This window comes from Plecotus auritus (genome assembly GCF_963455305.1).
Source record: "Plecotus auritus genome assembly, chromosome: 3".
Taxonomy (NCBI): Eukaryota; Metazoa; Chordata; class Mammalia; order Chiroptera; family Vespertilionidae; genus Plecotus; species Plecotus auritus.
Genome location: NC_137772.1, coordinates 183,900,847 through 183,921,577, shown reverse-complemented (window position 1 = coordinate 183,921,577; position 20,731 = coordinate 183,900,847). Strand labels below are relative to the sequence as shown.

The 20,731-nt window shown below is 37.6% G+C and overlaps 1 protein-coding gene across 4 annotated transcripts in view; it reads left to right on the top strand.

Moving 5' to 3' along the window:
- Positions 1 to 20,731, top strand: part of PDZRN4 (PDZ domain containing ring finger 4) — a gene marked incomplete at its 5' end in the record, with an annotated part of 372,119 nt that overhangs the window by 207,224 nt on the left and 144,164 nt on the right. Inside the window, one exon of one of the 4 annotated variants that reach the window (XM_080662758.1) lies at positions 19,068 to 19,346. The exons of the other annotated variants lie outside the window; for them this stretch is intronic. Coding sequence (XP_080518884.1) covers positions 19,278 to 19,346 — 69 coding nt within the window. Of the gene's footprint in view, positions 1 to 19,067; positions 19,347 to 20,731 lie in introns of those variants that run through there. 4 annotated transcript variants of the gene reach the window in all.

Below are 20,731 nucleotides of genomic sequence, written 5' to 3'. Positions count from 1 at the left end.
AGGTCACAGGTTTGTTCAAGGCAATGGCATGTACCTTGGTTGTGGGCACATCCCCAGTAGGGGGTGTGCAGGAGGCAGCTGATTGATGTTTCTAACTCTCTATCCCTCTCTCTTCCTCTCTGTAAAAAAATCAATAAAATATATTTTTAAAAAATTATATGTTCTTCAAGATACAGGAATTTGACTTCCTGTATGAAGTCAAATTTTGGCATGTATGAGGTCATATTTTGTTGTTTATTAAAACAAGTAAAGATGTAACCTCTGTTTAACACTTCCAGAAATGGAATATTGAGATGAATGGTATAGCCTGACCAATGGTGATTTTTAAGTATTCTTATTTGAAAAATAAATTGCCATATTTCCTCAATTCTAAAGAAACTCATTTTTTTATTTTTTTTTAATTTCTTTATTGATTAAGGTATTACATATGTGTCCTTATTCCCCCATTATCCCCACCTCCGATTCATGCCCCCACCCCCCTGTTGTCTACCAAAGAAACTCATTTTTAAATATTTTCACATTTTTAGAAAAGTAAAAAAAAAAAAATGGCTTGCAATTCATAAATGCCTTTAATGTTGTAGTGTGTGTTTTTTTCTCTCCCTCCCTCTACCAAAAGCTGATATCAAATTGATGGTAGCTTTATAGGCAATGCCATCTTTAGCCAGAGGAAATTTGGCATGTGCTCACCTCAACACAAACTAATTAGCATCACCTACTTTCAGGGAAAGCAATTAGGAAAACTACTGACAAGGCTAACAGCTTGAGAGATTTATATATGTTTTTTCCTTATTGGCCATTATTTTAGTTTCACACATCTTATTCAATCATCCATTAGTACCTACTGACTGTGTGTTGTGTGTCGGACAGTATTCAAGATGCAGAAGTGGTGCTTGTCCTGTAACATGTCACAGTCCAGCAGGCAAGTAGGATACAATTTCAGAAATTTCATAATAACAATAGTTACAAATTGTGCAGAGGTACAGAAAAAGAGCCACCAGGTTCTGCTTCAGAAAGAAGGGAAATCTTCACAGAAGGGGTAAAGTTTGAATTCTCAGATGGATTAATAGTTTTCAAAGTAGAGGAAATAACATCACCCAAAGTACACAGGATAAAGGTATATGAGAATGCTGGAGAATGACAAGACTATACAGTGTGCGTCAGGGGAGTAGAGGTAGTTGAAGGTTGAAGCTGTAAGGCACATTGTGTGGGTCTGAAGATTTATCAACACTTTCTGAATTTATATTATATACTAGAGGCCTGGTGTACGAAATTCGTGCACGGGGTTGGGGGGGTGTCCCTCAGCCCAACCTGCTCCCTCTCCAATCTGGGACCCCTCGAGGGATGTCCGACTGCCCGTTTAGGCCCGATCCATAGGATCGGGCCTAAACGGGCAGTCGGACATCCCTCTCACAATCTAGGACTGCTGGCTTCCAACTGCTCGCCTGCCTGATTGCCCCTAACCGCTCCTGCCTGCCAACCTGATCACCCCCTAACCACTCCCCTGCCAGCCTGATTGATGCCTAACTGCTCCCTGCCAGCCTGGTCACCCCTAACTGCCCTCCCCTGCTGACCTGATCGCCCCCAACTGCCCTCCCTTGCAGGCCTGGTCACCCCCAACTGCCCTCCCCTGCAGGCCTGGTCACCCCTAACTGCCCTCCCTTGCAGGCCTGGTCCCTCCCCTGCTGGCCATCTTGTGGTGTCCATCTTGAGTCCACATGGGGCAGCCATCTTGTGTGTAGGAGTGACAGTCAATTTGCATATTACTCTTTTATTACATAGGACTAGATAGGATAGAGGCCTGATGCACGGGTGGGGACCAGCTGGTTTGCCCTGAAGGGTGTCCCGGATCAGGGTGGGGGTTTCCTTGGGTCGTGGGGCAGCCTGGGTGAGGGGCCTGTGGTGGTTTGCAGGCCAGCCACACCCCCCGGCAACCCAAGTGGAGGCCCTGGTATCTGGGATTTATTTATCTTCTATAATTGAAACTTTGTAGCCTTGAGCGGAGGCCAGGGCAGGTCAGGGCAGGCCAGGGCAGGCAGAAAGCTTGGCTTCCTCCATTGCCAGGGAAACCTAAGCCTCCCGCTCATTGCGTGGCTGCAGCCATCTTGGTTGGGTTAATTTGCATACTAGCTCCTGATTGGCTGGTAGGCATGGCTTGTGGGCATAGTGGAGATATGGTCAATTTGTATATTGCTCTTTTATTAGATAAGATATACATACATATACATATATGTGTATATATATGAGTTTCCTTAGAATTGAGGAAATATGTGTATATATGTATATGTATGTATATATATGTATAAAATGACAACATAATCAAACATATTAAATTCCTTGATAGTTATGTACTACAAAAACCCTCAATTCACTAATTTTCTACTTATTTTTTCTTACAACAGATAATAGTCTTTATCTTACATATGCATCATATAACTTGTGTAATTACAGATTTATATAATTTTATTTTAAAAAACTAAACAGTGAGTGACAAAGTAGAATTTATGCAACTCTAATGGGGTTATATTTTTTCTTGTTCCTATGAGCATTCTTCTGCAGCAGATTATCATTTATTTGAATTTATAACTGACAATGACAAACAACAAAAGTACATGCTGTTCACATGTATTCACTTTTTAAAAATAGCAAAACGCTTTAAAATCTAAATTGAAAAACTTGGAAACATTGCTTTTATCCTATGGAACATTAATTGAAAGTAGAATGTCATCCTGAATGAATCATTGGTATCATTTCTACTGGTACATTATCTGGAAAGAGTAACTGGAAGAAAGATACTGTGCAATACATTTTCAAACTGACAAAGCACTCTAGCTTGCATCAAAACAAGGAAGTAATAGTAGTTACTACATATAGATACCAACTTTAAAAACTGCCCTTAAGGAATTTCATTCCTAGTTTTAAAAAAAAGTAAATCCCTGACTTGTTAAAAAAAAATGTGTGTGATCATGCTTCATTCAAATCTAAAGCAAGCTGCATCTCTATAAATAGTCATGACTTTGTCCTATTTGAAATGGTTAAACTGGAGATTGTATGAGATTCACTACATTTTGCCTGTGGCTACTTTTCTACCATGAAATTTCAGAGTTGGCTGTTATGTAAAACAAAGCAATTTCACTGCAGTCTTCCTTGGAGGACAGCTCTGATATACGAAGGAAGCATTGATCTATTGCTGTTTCTCTGAGTGGAAACAAAGGCAGCCAAAAGAGAAGGGGTTGGCTGGAGAAGAATAAGTTGGGTGACCATTGTAGGGTGTAGGTGTCCGTGGTGAGGTGACGGCTGTCTTAGATTAGTATCCAGCTGATGACCCACAGTCTGAGAGCCAGTCAAATGTGACCAATCTCCCCTTGCAATTTGATGGGATGCCCTGCTTGGCTTCTTGGAGCCAGAAGAAAAGCAGATTTCAGACGGAAGCTGTGGAAATCCATTCTGAGATAAAGCAGGATTTCCTATGCTAATTTGTATTATTTTCCATAAGAAATGAGACTGAAAGAGAAAGCCTTTGTGAAATAGACATTAGCAGTAACCCTGTATTAGGAGCCTTCCTTTTCCCCTGGTCTTGAATGTCCTTTCATTTGGGTGTTTTGGTTTTATGCTTTTTTTTAAAAAAAAAAAAAAAAAGTATGATGGCTTCTGTGAGAGTTTCCGTAAAGCCATGGTTGGACAGCCAAGTACGCACTGCCAACCTAGTGGTTCCGTGAGCTGGAATCCTGTTAAGTACCTGTACAATCGTGCAGCAGCTGGTGCCGGCTGCAGTGTGTGTGTCAGTGTCTATGTTGGGACTTGGGATCCAAATAGACAGTGAGCCGGGTCAGCTTAGAACAGACCTAAGCACCCCTCCGACAGCTGGCCCAGTTAACTACACGCTAGCCAATCTTGGGAGAGAGACTCATGGAATAACATTAATTTTCTTCTCCAGCAGACGGTAAGGTAACCGAAGCCAGGTTGATTGTGCTGCCTTGGGATTTTTACCTAATGATCTTCTGGAAAGCAGGTGCATTGGCAGGGATTTTAAGCTTCTGAAAACCCAACTACTATTACAGAGTAAACCTTTGCTGCCGTGGGGGTTTTATAGGAGTGGGGTGCATTAGTGTTAGATCATTACGAAGCATTTTGCTGACTACTGCAGAATTAACGACACTTTTATGACTGGCGGGTAATGACTGTCAAGAAATAAGAGTTTATATCTGTTCAAATTGTAATTTTAAATCAAACTAGCCAGCTGTTAGATGCATCCGACGCATGAGGAATTCTTCTTGGTAATGTTTGGTGTTCCTCTTACATCCATCATGTTATTAGGCTATTACTTGGAACCTTGGAATTGTTTTGCATACGCTTGATGTAAATTTTATCATGACAAAAGCAAAGCAGGTTGTCACTTCTAAGAGGCAATTTCCATGTCCCTGTGGAAACTTAGTTTTCTTCTGCATTGAAATACTTGAAATTACTGCTATTTATTGAATACCTATTTTTTTAAGTAATACTATGTTGTTGTTTTTTTATTTTACCTCAAGAAACTGTACCCTTAGTTCCCACATCATTGAATGCAAGGATAACGCTTCTCCCTTCCCACACTTCTAAATTATGTCTTCACTTTGTCTCTTGTCTGAAAAAAAATTTTCCTCCAATCAATATCCATAGCCTTTTCTGTTTCTCTCGCTCTCTTTACTTTTAGCTCCTCTATATTTGTTTAATCTCTCTTACGCATCTTCAATCTCTTCTTTCTTAGAGTCATACTATTTTTCCTTTTTAAATTCATTTTTCAATTAGAATTGACATACAATATTATATTAGTTTCAGGTATACAGTATAGTGCTTAGACATTTATATACCTTACAAAATGATCATCCTGGTAAGTAGTACCCATCTAGAACCATGCATAGCAGTGTAGCCAATATAGAAAAAAATTAAAAATAGCACTACCATATGACCCAGCAATTTCACTTCTGGCTAGTTATCAGAAGAAATTCAAAACATTAATGCAAAAACATATATGTTCATTGCAGCAGTATTTACAATAGCTAATATATAGAAGCAACCTAAGTGTCCATCCATAATTGAGTGGATAAAAAATACTTGGCACATATACACAGTGGAATATTAGATTCATTACTATTTTTAAGGAAGCAAACAAACAAACCCTCTCTTGATCCTTCTGTAGTCTACAATATCATTTTAGCTTCCCCTTCTTTCCATTATAAGCTTCTTGAAAGAATAGTCATCTAGTATTAACACTTCATCCCTTGCCCCATTTCTTGTTCAACTCTGTGCAGCTCTCTCTGGCTTACTCTAAGCATCTCTCTCAAAAATGACTGATGTGTCTCAATCAATGAATCTACCACTCCTCTCACTGCACCCCTGCTTGAAATTTTCAGTCACGCCTGACCCTACCAAGGAGCCCCTTATTTTTGAAACTGTATTTCTGTGGATTCTCAACCCCCTTGACTCTTGCTTTTCTTCTCTGGCCCTTCCTCTTCTGATTTCTTTATCTAGGGATATGCAGAAGTTCAGTTCCTGATCCCTTTTTTAAAATATTGTGTTCTTTGAATTCCCAACTCATTACCTCAGTTCCAATTATGTATTGGTGACCTTCACATTCATGTCATTATCTTTGTCCTCTCTAATCAAATCAGTGTCATCATACCCAGCTCCAATCTGTTTACATAGTAGCTCTTCCTCTGGACTTACTTATTTCTATTAATGACATGGCCTTTAACCCAGACACCCAATCTTATGGAGGGGCTCATTGTTGATTTCTTCCTATCCCTTGCCATTGACTTGGCAAATAGTTGTCCCTATCTCTGTAGCATTTTTTCACTTATTCTGTCTGTATGCATGATCTCTCCATTTCTCCTTTTCAAGAACACTCACACAATATTGTAAAAAAATTATTTTTATTATTAATACTGTTATTAGATTCCTGTTTGTTTCCCCCAGTTAAAGAGTTGAGAAATTAAAATAACGACCTGCATTTTGGCACTCCCTTACACAGAAGTCTTCTGTAGCTCTTTATTACCCACTGCAGAAAGAACAAATAGAGATCATCAAGACTCTTCCCATAATAGTCAAGTTCATTTCTCCTGAGAGGGTTCCACACTGCACCCTGCAGACTAAATTACGTGCCATGCCCTTAATATTTTCATGCTTTCTCAACCATTCATCTTTTCTTCACTATTTCTTCCACTAGCAATTTTTCTTCAACTCTTCCACCATTGCCTGCTAAGTCTAACCCACCTTACATTTTTCTGAGAAATAGTCAAAAATCGCCAAGTGTCATACATATAAAAATAGATTTCTTAACCAGCTAATATCACACAGTGATTAGTATACAATACATCTCTGGAGAATTCTATATAATGATTTATTTATTTAATTATTTAAGGTTAGCAGATTACCCATGTGTATCAATAAATACTTGTTGAGTGAGTAAGTGAATTTAACTGATTGTTTTTAATTAGAATCTCTTGGCTCATTACCTTGGTATTTCTTAGGCCTGACAGAGTTATCAATTTTGCTTTTATTTGTAATTTTATTCTCCCTGACTTACACATTGTTTAATATGTTACACCTATGGGACTAGTTAAATAAGTTTATCATTAAAGCCAAAAAAAAGGAGAGTCAATACAAATGTAACTTATTTTCATATTACTAATTAATATTAGAGCATTGTGTACCTGCCATTACAGGATAGAAATTGTAAAATATATTCTCAGTCAAATGAACTGTGTGTCACAGGTACCTAGCAGATTTTCTGGTACTTCAAGGACTTTTGTTGGTTATTGTTATTATAATAAATTTTCAGCAACAAAATTGATCAGAAATCATTACTAGTGTCCAAAATTTTAAAATATACACATGTACATAAATATATAACTACACACAAAATACACATCTCATTCTCCCCGTGTGTGTGCGCGCGCAGGCAATGAAAATTTCTTTTGTCAGTGTGACATTTATCCGAGACATTTACAAAATGATTAGCCCAGCTCCTATCCTCCAGTAGCTTCTTTCCTTTTATGTAAGCTTGATCTGGTGTTCCTAAATCATTACCTTCTGATTGTCTTTATTCAGCAGCTCCTTTTTGTTTGTCAAAAATTGGCAACATGTGCTCACCTCTAGCTTTTGTTGTTAATGTTATTCTGCACTCCTCAGCATTAATTTGTTAGATAAATTTTTGAGATTCATTCTAATAGGACAATTTTTCCCCAATTTTTTTCGGAATCTATATAATCTGGTGCTCTGACCTTTTGCATGTAAAATTGTATACTACCGTGGAAATTTTGCCCAGCTTCTAATATCAGTTCCATAGTCCTGAGTCTGTCCCCAAATCAGAAGTTTTCATTTTTCCATGCCATTGGATTCCCACCCCCTGCCCCAGTACTTAAAAGTTTGATATTAACTTAGCTGTTAAAATTTTTGAACAAGTTAGTAATTGTAACCTATCCAAATCATTCCCAAAGTGGTGAAACTCCTGGGAGCTGGGGTAAGAAAAGATGACCTTCTCAGAGGAACAGTATTTCATGTAAGCCTATTAATGATGCCATCAGGCAGAAAGTACTAACTTTGTTGCACATATGGGAAACTGAGTTCAAACTGTAGAGCTAGAATTTAAACCCATGACTTTTTTATTTTGCAGCCCCTGTTGTTGCACTACCCTTTCTGTGATGAGATTTCTTGTGCTCTGGAAATTCCTATTCTCTAAACCACATTAAAAACCATTCATCCCTTCAAACCCACTCTCCTTCATTTAAAAAATAATGTATCACTTGATTTGGAATCATCTTAACCTTCTTATGCTATGTTTGTTTGCTACAGAGTTTTGTCTTAACCCAATTAAGTTGCAAACTTATTACACTGCCAGTGATGAATATTCAGTCAATTATGTCAGGTCATGTTGCTATATATTTCTTTACACAAAATTGCTGAAGAGGTCCCTAGAAGCCATTATGACCTGTCATTGAGTCATGATGAGTTGAGCTTTTTGTGTTAACTTATTTAAGTAAATAGGCTCAGAAGTCTTGCCTTTGAGTATTAGTCATGCTAAGCTATGCTCAGGTGACAGTTTTCAAATCCTTAGTGGTTCAATGAAGTATAGGTGCATTTATCCTTCATAAAGAGTTGGATGCAGGTCTGTAAGCTCACCTGAATGACTTTCCCCAAGCAGTGAGTAAGGGATGTAGGCTCTTTTCACCATGTGACTCCACTACATTGGTGTCTTTTGTTTGCAGGTATGTGGTGGATACATTTGGTCTTTCCCTACTGGATTTAATCACTAGACTGCTGGGTGTACTTATGCCTAACTAAGAAATAGGCTTACGCATAGCTCGAATCAAAACACCAACAATTTTAAGAATTCCAACCTGAAACCGCAATTTCCAAGGTGTGCTCTCCATTACCAATCCTTCAATACCATACACTTTATGACCTTAATTGCCATAAGTGCCTTATCACTACATGCTGTTCATTTTGAAACATATTTCAAATGCAAGCAACTAAGCATCATGGAGGTTGAATTTGGTGTCCAGAAACACTAAAAATCAAAGAAGAATCATGTATTTTATAATAGTAGATGTATTTATACATTTCTTGATCAATTATGGTACATTATGGAAAATCCTCTCATTAACATAGAATTCAATAAGCGGTCACTTAATTTCCTTTGCCTGGCACCAATACCTAGAATTTGGGCCACTCACTGTCCCACTAGGAGATGCTGGGCTCTTTATGCTTAACCACAACCCTGATCTCAGATGATAAAACTCAGCCTTGCTGTAGGTCTCATAAGAAATTGCTCATTAGTACAGCCCATAGGTAGGACAGGTTTGGTAAAATGCAAATGGAGACAATGACTTTGATAAAAGCCCAACCTTACTGCAAACTCTTTATTCATGGGATACAGGATTAAAGACATTGTGCTACAGGAAGTGTATCTTTTGTCTTTCTTAATGGACAAGGCAGAGTCATAGAGTTTAACCCATCTAGATTTAAATCTCAGCTTTGCCACTTACCAGCTGTGTGACTTTGATCAAATCACATAGTATCCTGAGCCTCAGTTTTTTATGTGAAAAATAACCACAAATATCTCATAAAACTTTTGTGAGACTTAAAGCACTTTTGATGTAGTAGGTGCTTTGTAAATGTTAGTTCCTTCTGTAAATTAGTAACAAAGGCCCAATGATATTCATAATAGTATAAGTAACCATATTGGAAATTATAGTGATAGGAGGCATTCAAGAGTGTGTCTGGTTTAGCACCTTACAGCTAGGTTTGGAGGAGGGAAAGGGATGCACGCTTTTGAATTTTCTGTGGACTGTTTGAAAATGCATATCCTGAGGACCCATCCAGATCTGCTGACTCAGGAGCCATAGGATTAGAGCTTGTGTATGTGTAATTTGAAAAAGCTTCACAAATGAGTCAGATACATACACCTAGTTAAGTGCCATGCACTAGAGGCCCGCACAGAGCATGGTAAATAGGAGGTACTCAGCAAACATTTTGGAATTCAGAGGATCCATGTCGTGGCCCAATTCCTACCTCCAATAACCATAGCTCCTTCCTGGCTACTAGTCACTATGAGGTCAACCATCATTTATCTTACAGGAATCCAACTCATCCCAGAGGAAAATTGATGTTTCAAAGTATATATCTAGCCATTTACAAAAATGCAGACACAAAAATAATATAGCTGCCTGCTTTTTTGGATACCTTCACAATAATAGAATTTAGACCCTTCAACAAGATGACATTATAAGCTGTAATAATATTAGCTAATATTTATTGAGCACCTACATGGAACAGGTTCCAGGTATAGCAAATGTTCACAAGATCCCTTTTTTGGTAGGTACTATGAATATCTTTATTTCACAGTGAAGATATTGAAGCATCTAAAGGGTGTCTAACTTGTTTAAATTCATACAGAAAGTTTTTAAAGTGAGGTTCAAGGAGATTTTTAGATGCATTCAAAGTCTAAAGAGAATTCAGGTGCTCATTCTGATGATAATGATAGCATTTGTATGCAATCAGGCATTCTGTATCATCACATTCACAGAAATTGATTTGTATTGACATATTGATTAGTAATGCTTATGTTTTAAACAGCCATATTAGGGCCATTCTCATGATAAAAACAAAAGTAGCAATGGGATTGGGATAGGTCTGAAGATGCTGGGACCACAGTAGAAAAGTAATTTCTCAGAGTCCCAATGTGGAGAAGACTTGAACACCCTATTAAAATAGCTCATCTCTTTGCTTGTTATATCCTCCCCTGCCTTATTTTTCTTCATTTATATGTAGTTGAGTCTGTATATGCATGTATATTAGCATCCAGGGAATAAAAGAGATAGTAGAAGTTCTAAAATATCCAAGAAGGGTGACCCTCTTACTGCCTATCACATCACCCTGAGTTAATTCCCTGCAGAACCTCTATTATTGCTGAGGTATTTTATGTAATGATTATCTGTTTGTTTATTTATTTATTCCTTTCTCTCACTATATGAGATCTGGGACCTTTGTATATCTTGGATATCATTACAATGACTGGATAGGTATACAGAGTCCAAGGCTGAAAGAGGAGAGCTCATACAATGCCAGATAAAAAAGTAGAGTCTAGAATCTATGAAGGTCATGATAGAGAAAAATCAACCAAAGACATAAAGAGTGGTGTTAGTAGAGATGTGATCTATGTCCTCAGGGAAGTGGAGTTAAGAAGGGCTTATCAATGTGTGTTTGTAGGCAGAGAGAAGCAATAACCCAACAGTTGGCTCCTTATACTATTGTAAACTCCAAATGCTCATGAGTGAAGGAAAGACCCAGCTGAACCTAGGAGAGTGGTCTGGGAAGAAAGAAAGAAGAGATTGTGCAGTTCAAATTGACAGTGCTCAGCCATTATGTATAGGGAGAAGAAAGAGCCAAAGCAGATTCTCAGAATTCAGGCATGAGCTCTGAGATAGTCAGGCCATTCTTTGATGCAGAGCACAAGTAGAGCAGCATTTTCAGGCGAAGAGAATTATGCCTTAAGGTTTGGTATGCTGAGTTTAATGTACTGTGGACTGTGCTAACAGCCCATATGTTAAAGGACTAGTCAGTGAATAGGTGGCTACAAAGCTTAAAAGAGAAAATAAGTCTGGAGATTCAAATTTGGAGTCACTAGCAAATCAATACCTTCATTTTTCTCAGAACCTCCAAATTTACCTAAGTTGCTGTTGATGATTATTCCTTAATATAGAGATATGACCGCCCTACTATTAATATATATATATATTCCCTACTATAATAAATATTAAGAAGAAAACATATTCTACAGTTGATGCATATTCAATGCAGCAATACCCCATCACCAGTGGAGTGCAGTAATGTTATGAAATTGCTTAGATTTATTCAATCTATTTTATGCAGCCAAGCTTGAGGACACAACTTGGAACCTGGGAGTTCATTTTCTACTACATTCTTGTCCTTGGGGAAATTTTCACATGCCGTGTGCTACAACCACCCCAAAATGCTTCTTCTAGCCATGTGGAAATTTGTCATAATGTTGACTACCTCTGAGTGACAGGCAGTATAAAACCCTGCGTACACAATGGATCTAGACTACTTGGGTTTGAGTCCTAGCTCCCCCATTTCCTACTAATGTTACTACCCATATCGAGAAGAGATAGTAATAGTACCCACATCAAAGGGTTGATATGTGGATTAAATGAAATTAATAACTTTCAGTACTAAAGTAATGACTGCTATTTTTAAAATTCTAAATAAATGTTAGCTCTTATTTTCAAAAATGTTCATGGATTATCACCATGCTCTACTTATAGTAATGTTCAGTAAATACTGGTTGAACAAAAGTATTTACTGAGCATTTACTAGGCCACTTTTGTAGAACTAAAAATGGTGATGGTAGTATTCTGGGAAAACCCAACATGCTACCTAAACATGAGACATGACCAAAACATGATAGCTGTGAAAGTACATGGCCAGTTGGTCTATATTTGGTTAAATCAAGAAGGCCAATATTATACTGGGCTAGATAAATAGTCATTAAAACTCCTCAAGGAAATATCATTGGACTACCTATTCATAATTGCATAAATATTGCTTCATGCTGTCATTGGTTTCTTGCATACTTATGTCCACATTATGCATTAAAAGAAATAAATAGAACTTCAGAGTTTTTACTTTAAATGTATTACATTACATTCATTACACAAAAGAAGTATGTGTGTGTGTGATATTTATAAAAATAATTATTTCCTGTGTCACTATTTTTATATGAAAGACTGAGAAACAAACAGCCTTTTAGAAGTTTTTTAATGATCAGCATAAGTGTACAATAGCAAACAAAGTGGACAGAAGTATGAATATAAAGTTTCAATGAAGTAAATGTCAAATAATGTAGTAGAGATTTATTATCACAGCAAAATTAGAAACAGATCACCTGGAACTCTAAACTACAGATTATTATTATTATGATACTCATATTATTATGATTATTATTGGCTAATATGTATCAGGTACATACTATATGTCTGGTATACTTGACACATGTTATCATCACAATAATTTTTTTCCTTCCAATAACTGTTTGGTAGATTCTGTTATTATCCTTGCTTTAGAGATGAAAACCAAGAAACAGAGAAGATTAAAAAATAATAATAACTTGCCCAATATCAGATAGACAGAAATTAGGGAAACTGAAACTTGACCTAAGAGAGGCTGACTCTAGAACCCATGCTGAACCATCACACCAATATGGGCAAAAGGCTTTACAATTTATGAGTCCTTTCTCATGTATCTCATCCCATCTTTACAACCTGCCTGCAAGGTCAGTGCTATTTTAGTGTGTCAGTTGCAAAAATTCGCACAGGTAATAGTGACAAGGCTCAGATGGGAACCCTAGTTCTCTTCTTTGCAATCTCACTCCCTTTCTTTCCATTAAAGTGTAGTCTAATAACATGACAATTCTTAAGAATTCCTAAATCGGTAAAGCAAACAATAGATGCAAAATGAAGATGGTCACCTAGTGAATACAATGTGAAAAGGATGCTTGGTTCCACGTGTATCTGTTGAACTATAACCAAGCAAATGGATGAGACATGGGCAGTATCAGAAGAGTTTTTATAAATCCATGCTATTAGTTGATATTCCATAGTGTTGTGCAAAACAACCACTGGATTAGAGTCAAAACAGTGTCTTATTGTGAAAGACACCTTGCTAACAGTTTTAGAAAGTCAAAGGTCAATTGACCAATTCATCCCAGTTTACCTGGGACTTAGGCTACCACTAACCTTACATGTCTTAGAGTTTAATAGGAGGGAGTAAAGCATGTAAATACAAATGATACAAAGTAGAGGTGATGTGTTTGAGATGGGTATGGATAAAAATGCACTGAGAATTCTAAAGTTGAATTGTCTTGAGTCCAGGGAAGACGGAGCATTTAAACTGGACCACCAAGTGACAATAGATTGACACTTATTCTGAAAAATAAGGTAGATGAGATAAAATCTGGGGCAGAGCTAGGAAGATGGGGACCTATATACAGCAGTTCAGTTTTTTTCTGGATCCTGGAAAAGGAAGTGTGCATTCCAGTGACCAATTTGCTCAGGACAGGGGGCCTTCCCAGGATATGGAGCTTTGAGTGCTAAGCTAGGAAAATCCCAGGGATAAGTTGGTCATTCCTATTGTGCAATCTGGTACAGTGACTATTGACTGGTTATTGAGGATATTAACTGAGTGAAGGTCTTTAGCTGTGACATATAAAACCATTTCAATACTATGATAAATGAAGTTTACATTTTAACCACAACTCACTTGCCTTATTTTAAGCTTGTTCTATCTTTTTAAAATTATTCTCTCTCTCTCTCATTTCAGCACTTTCCATTTCCTTATTCATCAGGATCAGGTGAAGGCATATTGATGTAGCTCTAGCTTCCTCTGCAAGAAAGTTAGCTCAGCAAATTAGCTCTAGAATTCAACCATGGAATTTGTAATTGGAGAACTGAGTTCAGATCTCTTTACTCAGCTTGACCTTGAACAAGTCACTGTCTCTCTGAGCCTCAATTCTTTGTCTTCTGATTGAATATAAGATAATAAACTTTAGAAAATGTAAGGCAGCTAAGTGTCTACTTAGCATGCCCCAGGAGCCTCTAGCAGGAATGCAGGATGGAGAGTAGGAAGGAAATGTTCAAGCTAAGTGTCAAGATAGGTGATAGACCTAGTTGGAAGGTCATATGACTGAGACAGGGACATGGTAGAGTGGAGTTCAGTTACCTACTGAACTGCCGGCAGAGGAAAAAGAACATCAGAGCCATTGCAAAGGCAATAGAGAAGACTCACAATTTGTGGCAGTGTCACAGACTCAGGAGATTGGTGAGTCATGTTTGGATTTACCGTCCCTCTGAGAGTAGGGACTGCAGCTAGGTACTGCCTTGACTACCAGGGATGGGACATAGGCACAGCCTCTTTGTAAATTAGTTTTTTAAATGTAGCAAAAATATAGAAAACACATAAAACAAAAGTCGATTGTATGAATTAATGTAATTGTGTAGTGAAATGCTACCCAGATCAGGAGTTAGAATTTTGCTGGCCACACCTAAATTTTCTGGTGCCCCTCCTAATCGCAGCCATCACTCTTCTCATAAAGAGTAACCATTTTCTTGACTTTTTTGGTAATCACTTTCTTACTTTTATTATTACCTAAATGATGTGCATACCTAAAATATATAGTTTAACTCCTATTTTTAAATGTTGGTAAACTCTTTTAATTTATAGATTTCGTCCCCATCATACGTATCTCTAGTCTCTTTCTCTCTTCTCTCCCTCTTTTTCCCTCCCTCTCTCCTTTCCTCTGTCCTTCTCTCCCTTTTCACCAGTTTCTTCCTCCCCCTCTCTTTCTCTCAGAAACTGGAATAGGGATCTATTTGTTTAGTTGCCCACAGTCTGAATTTGCTAATTGCTTCTTCATGGTTTAGTTTAATATGCTCCACTGTCCTCTATATTTTATGTAATTTGCTCACTTTTGAGAAAGGTTCTTTAAAAAGTGGAGTTATTTTCTCCTATCAAGTGGTACATAATGTCCAGTTATCAATGTGTGTGTGTGTGTGTGTGTGTGTGTGTGAGAGAGAGAGAGAGAGAGAGAGAGAGAGATTAGCAACCATTAATTCTCAGTACCTAGATCCGTTAATTAATTTAGGATTGCTGACATGGGCATGTTCTATTATTCCTGGCTGGAATCTATATATATAAAAGCCTAAGCAATCATAATGACCTGTCGAACGAAATAACCAGTCGACCAGTCGCTGTGACCACGCACTGACCACCAGGGGGCAGATGCTTAACGCAGGAGCTGCCCCTGGTGGTCAGTGCATGCCCACAGCCAACCTCCTGTGGTCGCTCCACCCCGGCTGGCTGGCCAGCCCAATGGGCCCCAATTGGCCCCAATCGCCAGCCAGACTGAGGGACCCCACCTGTGGATGAATTCATGCACTTGGCCTCTAGTTATTCAATAAAGAGAAATGCTCCCTCATCTACTCTTTAGTTACACACTGGCACAATTTATAGAGGAAAAGCAAGATAAATGCTGAATTTCTTTTTTTATTTGTCTCTCACTTAGACCTCTTATGTCATTCTAGATCTTGACAAGCATGACCTATTTTAAATGCCATGCATTTTGGGGGGTTGTAAATAACACAAAGGCAATTAAAATAAATAACTATATCTTGAAGTACATACCCAATGTATGTTTTCACACTTTGGTGCATTTTTTTCCAAGGGTATTTGGAAAGTTAGTCATCTATTCTCTGCTTATTTTTTAATCCATATTATCAGAATTATTATTACTGCTCAAGATAGAGAATATCTAATCATTTGTATTTTTTAAAAATTGTCTGGTTAAATATTATTTTCCTATCTACTTCAAACTTACATTCTAACTAGAGGCCCGATGCACAAAGATCTGTGCAAGAATGGGCCTTCCTTCCCCTGGCTGTCGGCACCACCTCCGCTCTGGCTGGAGCAGCCTTTCCGCTCCTGCCTAGAGCTGCCTTTCTGCCTTCCCATGCTGCCCCGAGGCCCGGAGCAGCTGGGGTGGTGTGGAATGCCTGCATCCAGCCCCCCGCTGCTTGGCACCTGTGTATGCAAATTAACCCGCCATCTTTGTTAGGTTAATTTGCATACTCACTCCTGATTGGCTGGTGGGCGTCGTGAAGGTATAGCCAATTAGCATATTACTCTTTTATTAGTTAGATACCAGATTTTGCAGTTTAGTCATTTAAAAAAAAACCTAACCTTCACATACTAATGAAATTTAGAGAACTTTGGAATTATGGGTCACCCTTCAATTCTAGGAGATGAACCTATTAGTAGCAGAAGATTGAATCTTTCCATGATACATGGGCCAAGGGCAGCATTTGGTAAATTATTAGAGAAGCCACCTTTGCTTCCTGAAAAAGAATAGGAGTTTGAATAAGTGAATAAAGAAAAGAGTCAGAGAGCCCTAGCTGGTTTGGCTCAGTGGATAGAGCATCAGCTTGCAGACTGAAGGGTCCCAAGTTCAAATCAGGTCAAGGGCACATGCCTGGGGTTGTGGGCTTGATCCCCAGTAGGGGGTGTGCAGGAGGCAACCAATCAATGATTCTCTCTCATCATTGATGTTTCTATATTGCTCTCCCTCTCCCTTCGTCTCTGAAATCAATTATATATATATATATATATATATATATATATATATATATACACACACACATATACACACACACACAAACATATATATACATATATATGTATATGTGTGTGTGTGTGTGTGTGTGTGTATATATATACACATATATATATTAAAAAGAAAAGAGCCAGAGAAATTCCTGATAGAATCACTTTAATTTGAAATTGCTAACTTCACTATAATGTTCATTCTTTACTTTCTGATGACTAAAAAAATATGTTTTAAAGCTGTGATTGTTTAATTTTTCAATGAAAGCTAACTATGAAATATGAGAAGAAAGTTTCAATAAGCAATGATAACTTCAATAATTGTTTCCTACTTAGCTTTCAAACCATGTCACATAAAGAGGTTTTATCAGTGGAGGAAACAAACACTTTCACTGGTACATGAGTGAACCATCCTTGCCTTACTGCATTCTAATTCCTTGATCTGACTTTTTAATGTACAGAATTTAAACACCTGAAAATAATTCCTTCACAGCCCAGCAATACAGAATCCTTCAAATGGATAGGCAATGCTTACATATAGGATGTGAACTCTGGCATAAGAACACTTCATGGGAAGTAGTGTAGAGACTCAGAGAAAATTAAAGTTTTTAAGACACTAAACATATATATTTTATAGCTGCCCCTACAGGGATTGCTTCTGCTTGTGACCACCATTAATTTTCATAAAGATCCCCTTAAAATATCTTCTTGAAAGTATTCTTTCTATAAAGGAGTCAAAATAATTAATATGACTACAAGTGGTTTCTAACTTGCAGGAAGTGCTGGTGAACTTTGATCACATGCATTGCTCCCAATTATGATGCCACGTTCATGTAGGTCGCTCAGCTTGGCTTCCATCCAGGCCGTTAGGTGAAATTAGGCCCAGGAAATCGGATTATTACATCCCAAGGGAAAAGTCTGATAAGCAGCAGATGATTGCTCATCTCCTTGCTCCTTGCTGGTGTTGAGGTGTTGTTAGTTGCAAAGCCAATTTGTTAACAATTAGTACTCATTAGAATCACTTCCTGCTATCAATTCTAGGCATTTGACAAAGCACTTTTAGGAAATTGGACCCCCAAAACTAGCTATCCATAAGCGTTGAGCAATTAAAAATCTACAATATCCAATGTAATTCCTAACCAGAGTCATCAGTTTCCAAGTAATTATTTTTGCTTTGGAACCCACCTGCTATCCTGTCCAGTTTAAGGATGTGTGGTAACAAGGATATGCTTCTTAATTAGCAGAGGTCGTGGATAAGTCAGTAGAAGAACAAAAGGAATTTTCTTTCATTATCTGCGTTAGCTGTTTGTAGTATATCTTTAAGGGACAAAAATTGCCAGTTTGCAATACAATGTATATATTTGTGAGTGTGAAATTAAATGCATTACTTCTGTTGTCTAAATATGTAAGCTTAGTTTTTAAGTCTGTGTTCACCTTTGTGTATTATGAACACTAAATATAGAATCATAAATGGAGTCATTGTGCATTATGTTAGAATTTAAATATTGCCAATGTCAGCTTTCTGAAATGTTATATATGACTTTAATAAGATTAGCATAAATACTATATGCAATTAAACTTTTTTCAGAAAAGGCATTATATTTATCTAATTTTTCAATATAGATCTACATGCATTACAGTGCTTCAAATTCCTATTCAGTAGATGTGCTCTTACTATCTAATTAAAATATATATTATTGCTACAAATATCATCTCATACCTGCTTAAATGTTCTTTATTTAGATTAAACATGCCTTATTTTCTCTCTAAGAAATAATGGTCATTACATATAAACTATTCAGTTATTTTTTAGGATTAGAATTAAAACTGAATGACATCTCCTATCTCCTGTTCATTTCCCATATCATTCCCCAAATTTTCCCTTACCTCTGTGTTTATTTTATAAATTTAAATAATTGCTCTTATTCATCTCTCTTTAGACTTAATAATGCTGAAAATTTTCTTCTAATTGTTGCAAAATACAGAGATGTGAACTAAATATGTTTCCTTTTTTAAATTCCTTATCCCCATATCAAAAGCTTATATCAATGGAGAAATGAAGTGTATGTTCTTCTTTTGAAATGCCCTATGCTAACCCCTCTATCCTTAATAAACAGAGATGGTATTGACACAAGTGAATTTTGTTTAACCACACTACATTTGCTTCTTAATTAGTGAATATTCATCTGTCATCAGCAGCAGCTATGACACCCCTCCCTGCTAACATGTTCTGTCATAAATAATCAATGAGGCACTATTAATATTCATGAGCTGGAATCTGTGTAGTCATGTGCACTGATGCAGAGACAGGGGGAGTGTTGCCATGAACTGACTGGAAACTCCGTGTGTGTATCCGTGAGTGCAAGATACTTAGGGAAAGCGGAGAAGAGCACGCTGCCACGCACCAGCCCGGCTTGTGCTTCCAGCTAACAGCGGTTTGTCTGTTTCTGGACTGAAGTGACTGATGAAAAACAGTAGTCAAGTCTGGAGGGTGATTCCCTTTCAGTTCACTTGCCTTTCAGTTCTGGGGAAATTAGAAGATTGGCTCTCTCCCTCTGCTTCTTAGAATGGGCTGCAATTTGTGCACTTTTCAGAAAAGAGAGGAACACTACAAACTGCTGTATGAAGTTTCCCAGGTGAGTGCAGGGTCTGAGACCAGCCACTAAACAGCCAGGCTTTGTGTTTGTCTGAAAGATGGTCAGTGAATTGTGGCTAGCTTTATGTTTTCTTTCAGGAGATTTCGGAATTGAGGGCAGACTTGCTGCTTGTGGGCTTTTTATTTGGGTTTTGGGTGGCAGTTTTCAGCTTCCTCGCCACTCCCCCTCCAGATGACTTCCTGTGGGATTCTTTTTAACATTTTTTTGTATTTACTGCCAACATGTCAGTCAAGTAAAAGAAGTAACACTGAGATCTGTGTTGGTCATATTTTGAGACCCCTTTTTCATTTTGGAATAGTTGTTGACATTGAAAAATCAAATGGATTATTGTCTGCATAAATATTGGTATTTAATACGTCTGTGAGCTCAGTTATTTTGAATAGACAGGAAAAGTTTCTTGCCAAATCTTGTTAGCCAGAGGAATTATTTGATTAATTAGGAATTTTTGCTTTGGTTTAAGAGGAGGACCTGGTATATTTGTATTATAATGAGAGGGGAAACATCTGATATTTCTTGGCTTAAGAAGAAGATAAAGAAATTTTCTTATCACTTGTTCTTGGATATTTTTTATAATTTTTGCCTGTTTAGTACTAAGAAATTAATTTCCAGAGCTTGTTGAATATCTGTATGTGTCTTAAGCAAAATTGTATAAATTCAGATGTCTCTTTAGTGTATATCTGAGGGCTTTTCAGAATAAAAATAAGAAAACTATATCCATCACCTTCATAGTTTTTATAGAATTGCATTAATTCACCATATTATTTAGGCAGGTTGTTTTTCTGGAGGTGTATGCTCATGTCCAAATTTCTTGTTTGTCAAAGAAAGTTTATTTCTCCATTCTTCCAGTTTGTCCAGATGTGACACACTCTACTCTTGTGTTTAGACCATATTGTTGCTGAAAGACAATGTTTGGGATGCTGGTGGACTGTGGGCACAGCAGCCGCCAAGTGCCCACAGCCTCCTGGTTCCCTCAGATTTCCCCCTAACGTGATTCATTTCACAGTGGGCTAATTACAAAGTGGATTTGCTGCACATGAAACAGCCTCCTCAGTTGCAATGTTAATGCACATTTTCATGGTAATGTGATCAGAGGCTCATTAGCCAGTTTCCAAAATGATCCTCTGCATTAATTAAATATAAAAATGACTCCTTTATCACCATAGAGAGGGAAGAGAAGATTAACATTGTTAATTACACCAGAAGCAGTACCTTTTGGCTTCTTTTTTACTACCAACTTGCAACGATAGGCTAAAATAATACTCACTTGGTAGATAAGCTCTCCACTTTGACTCATGAAAACAGTCTCTAGGTGGAACACTTTCCTTCAGTTTGGTTTGTTGGGAGTTTTGAGTTCTCGCATTGTT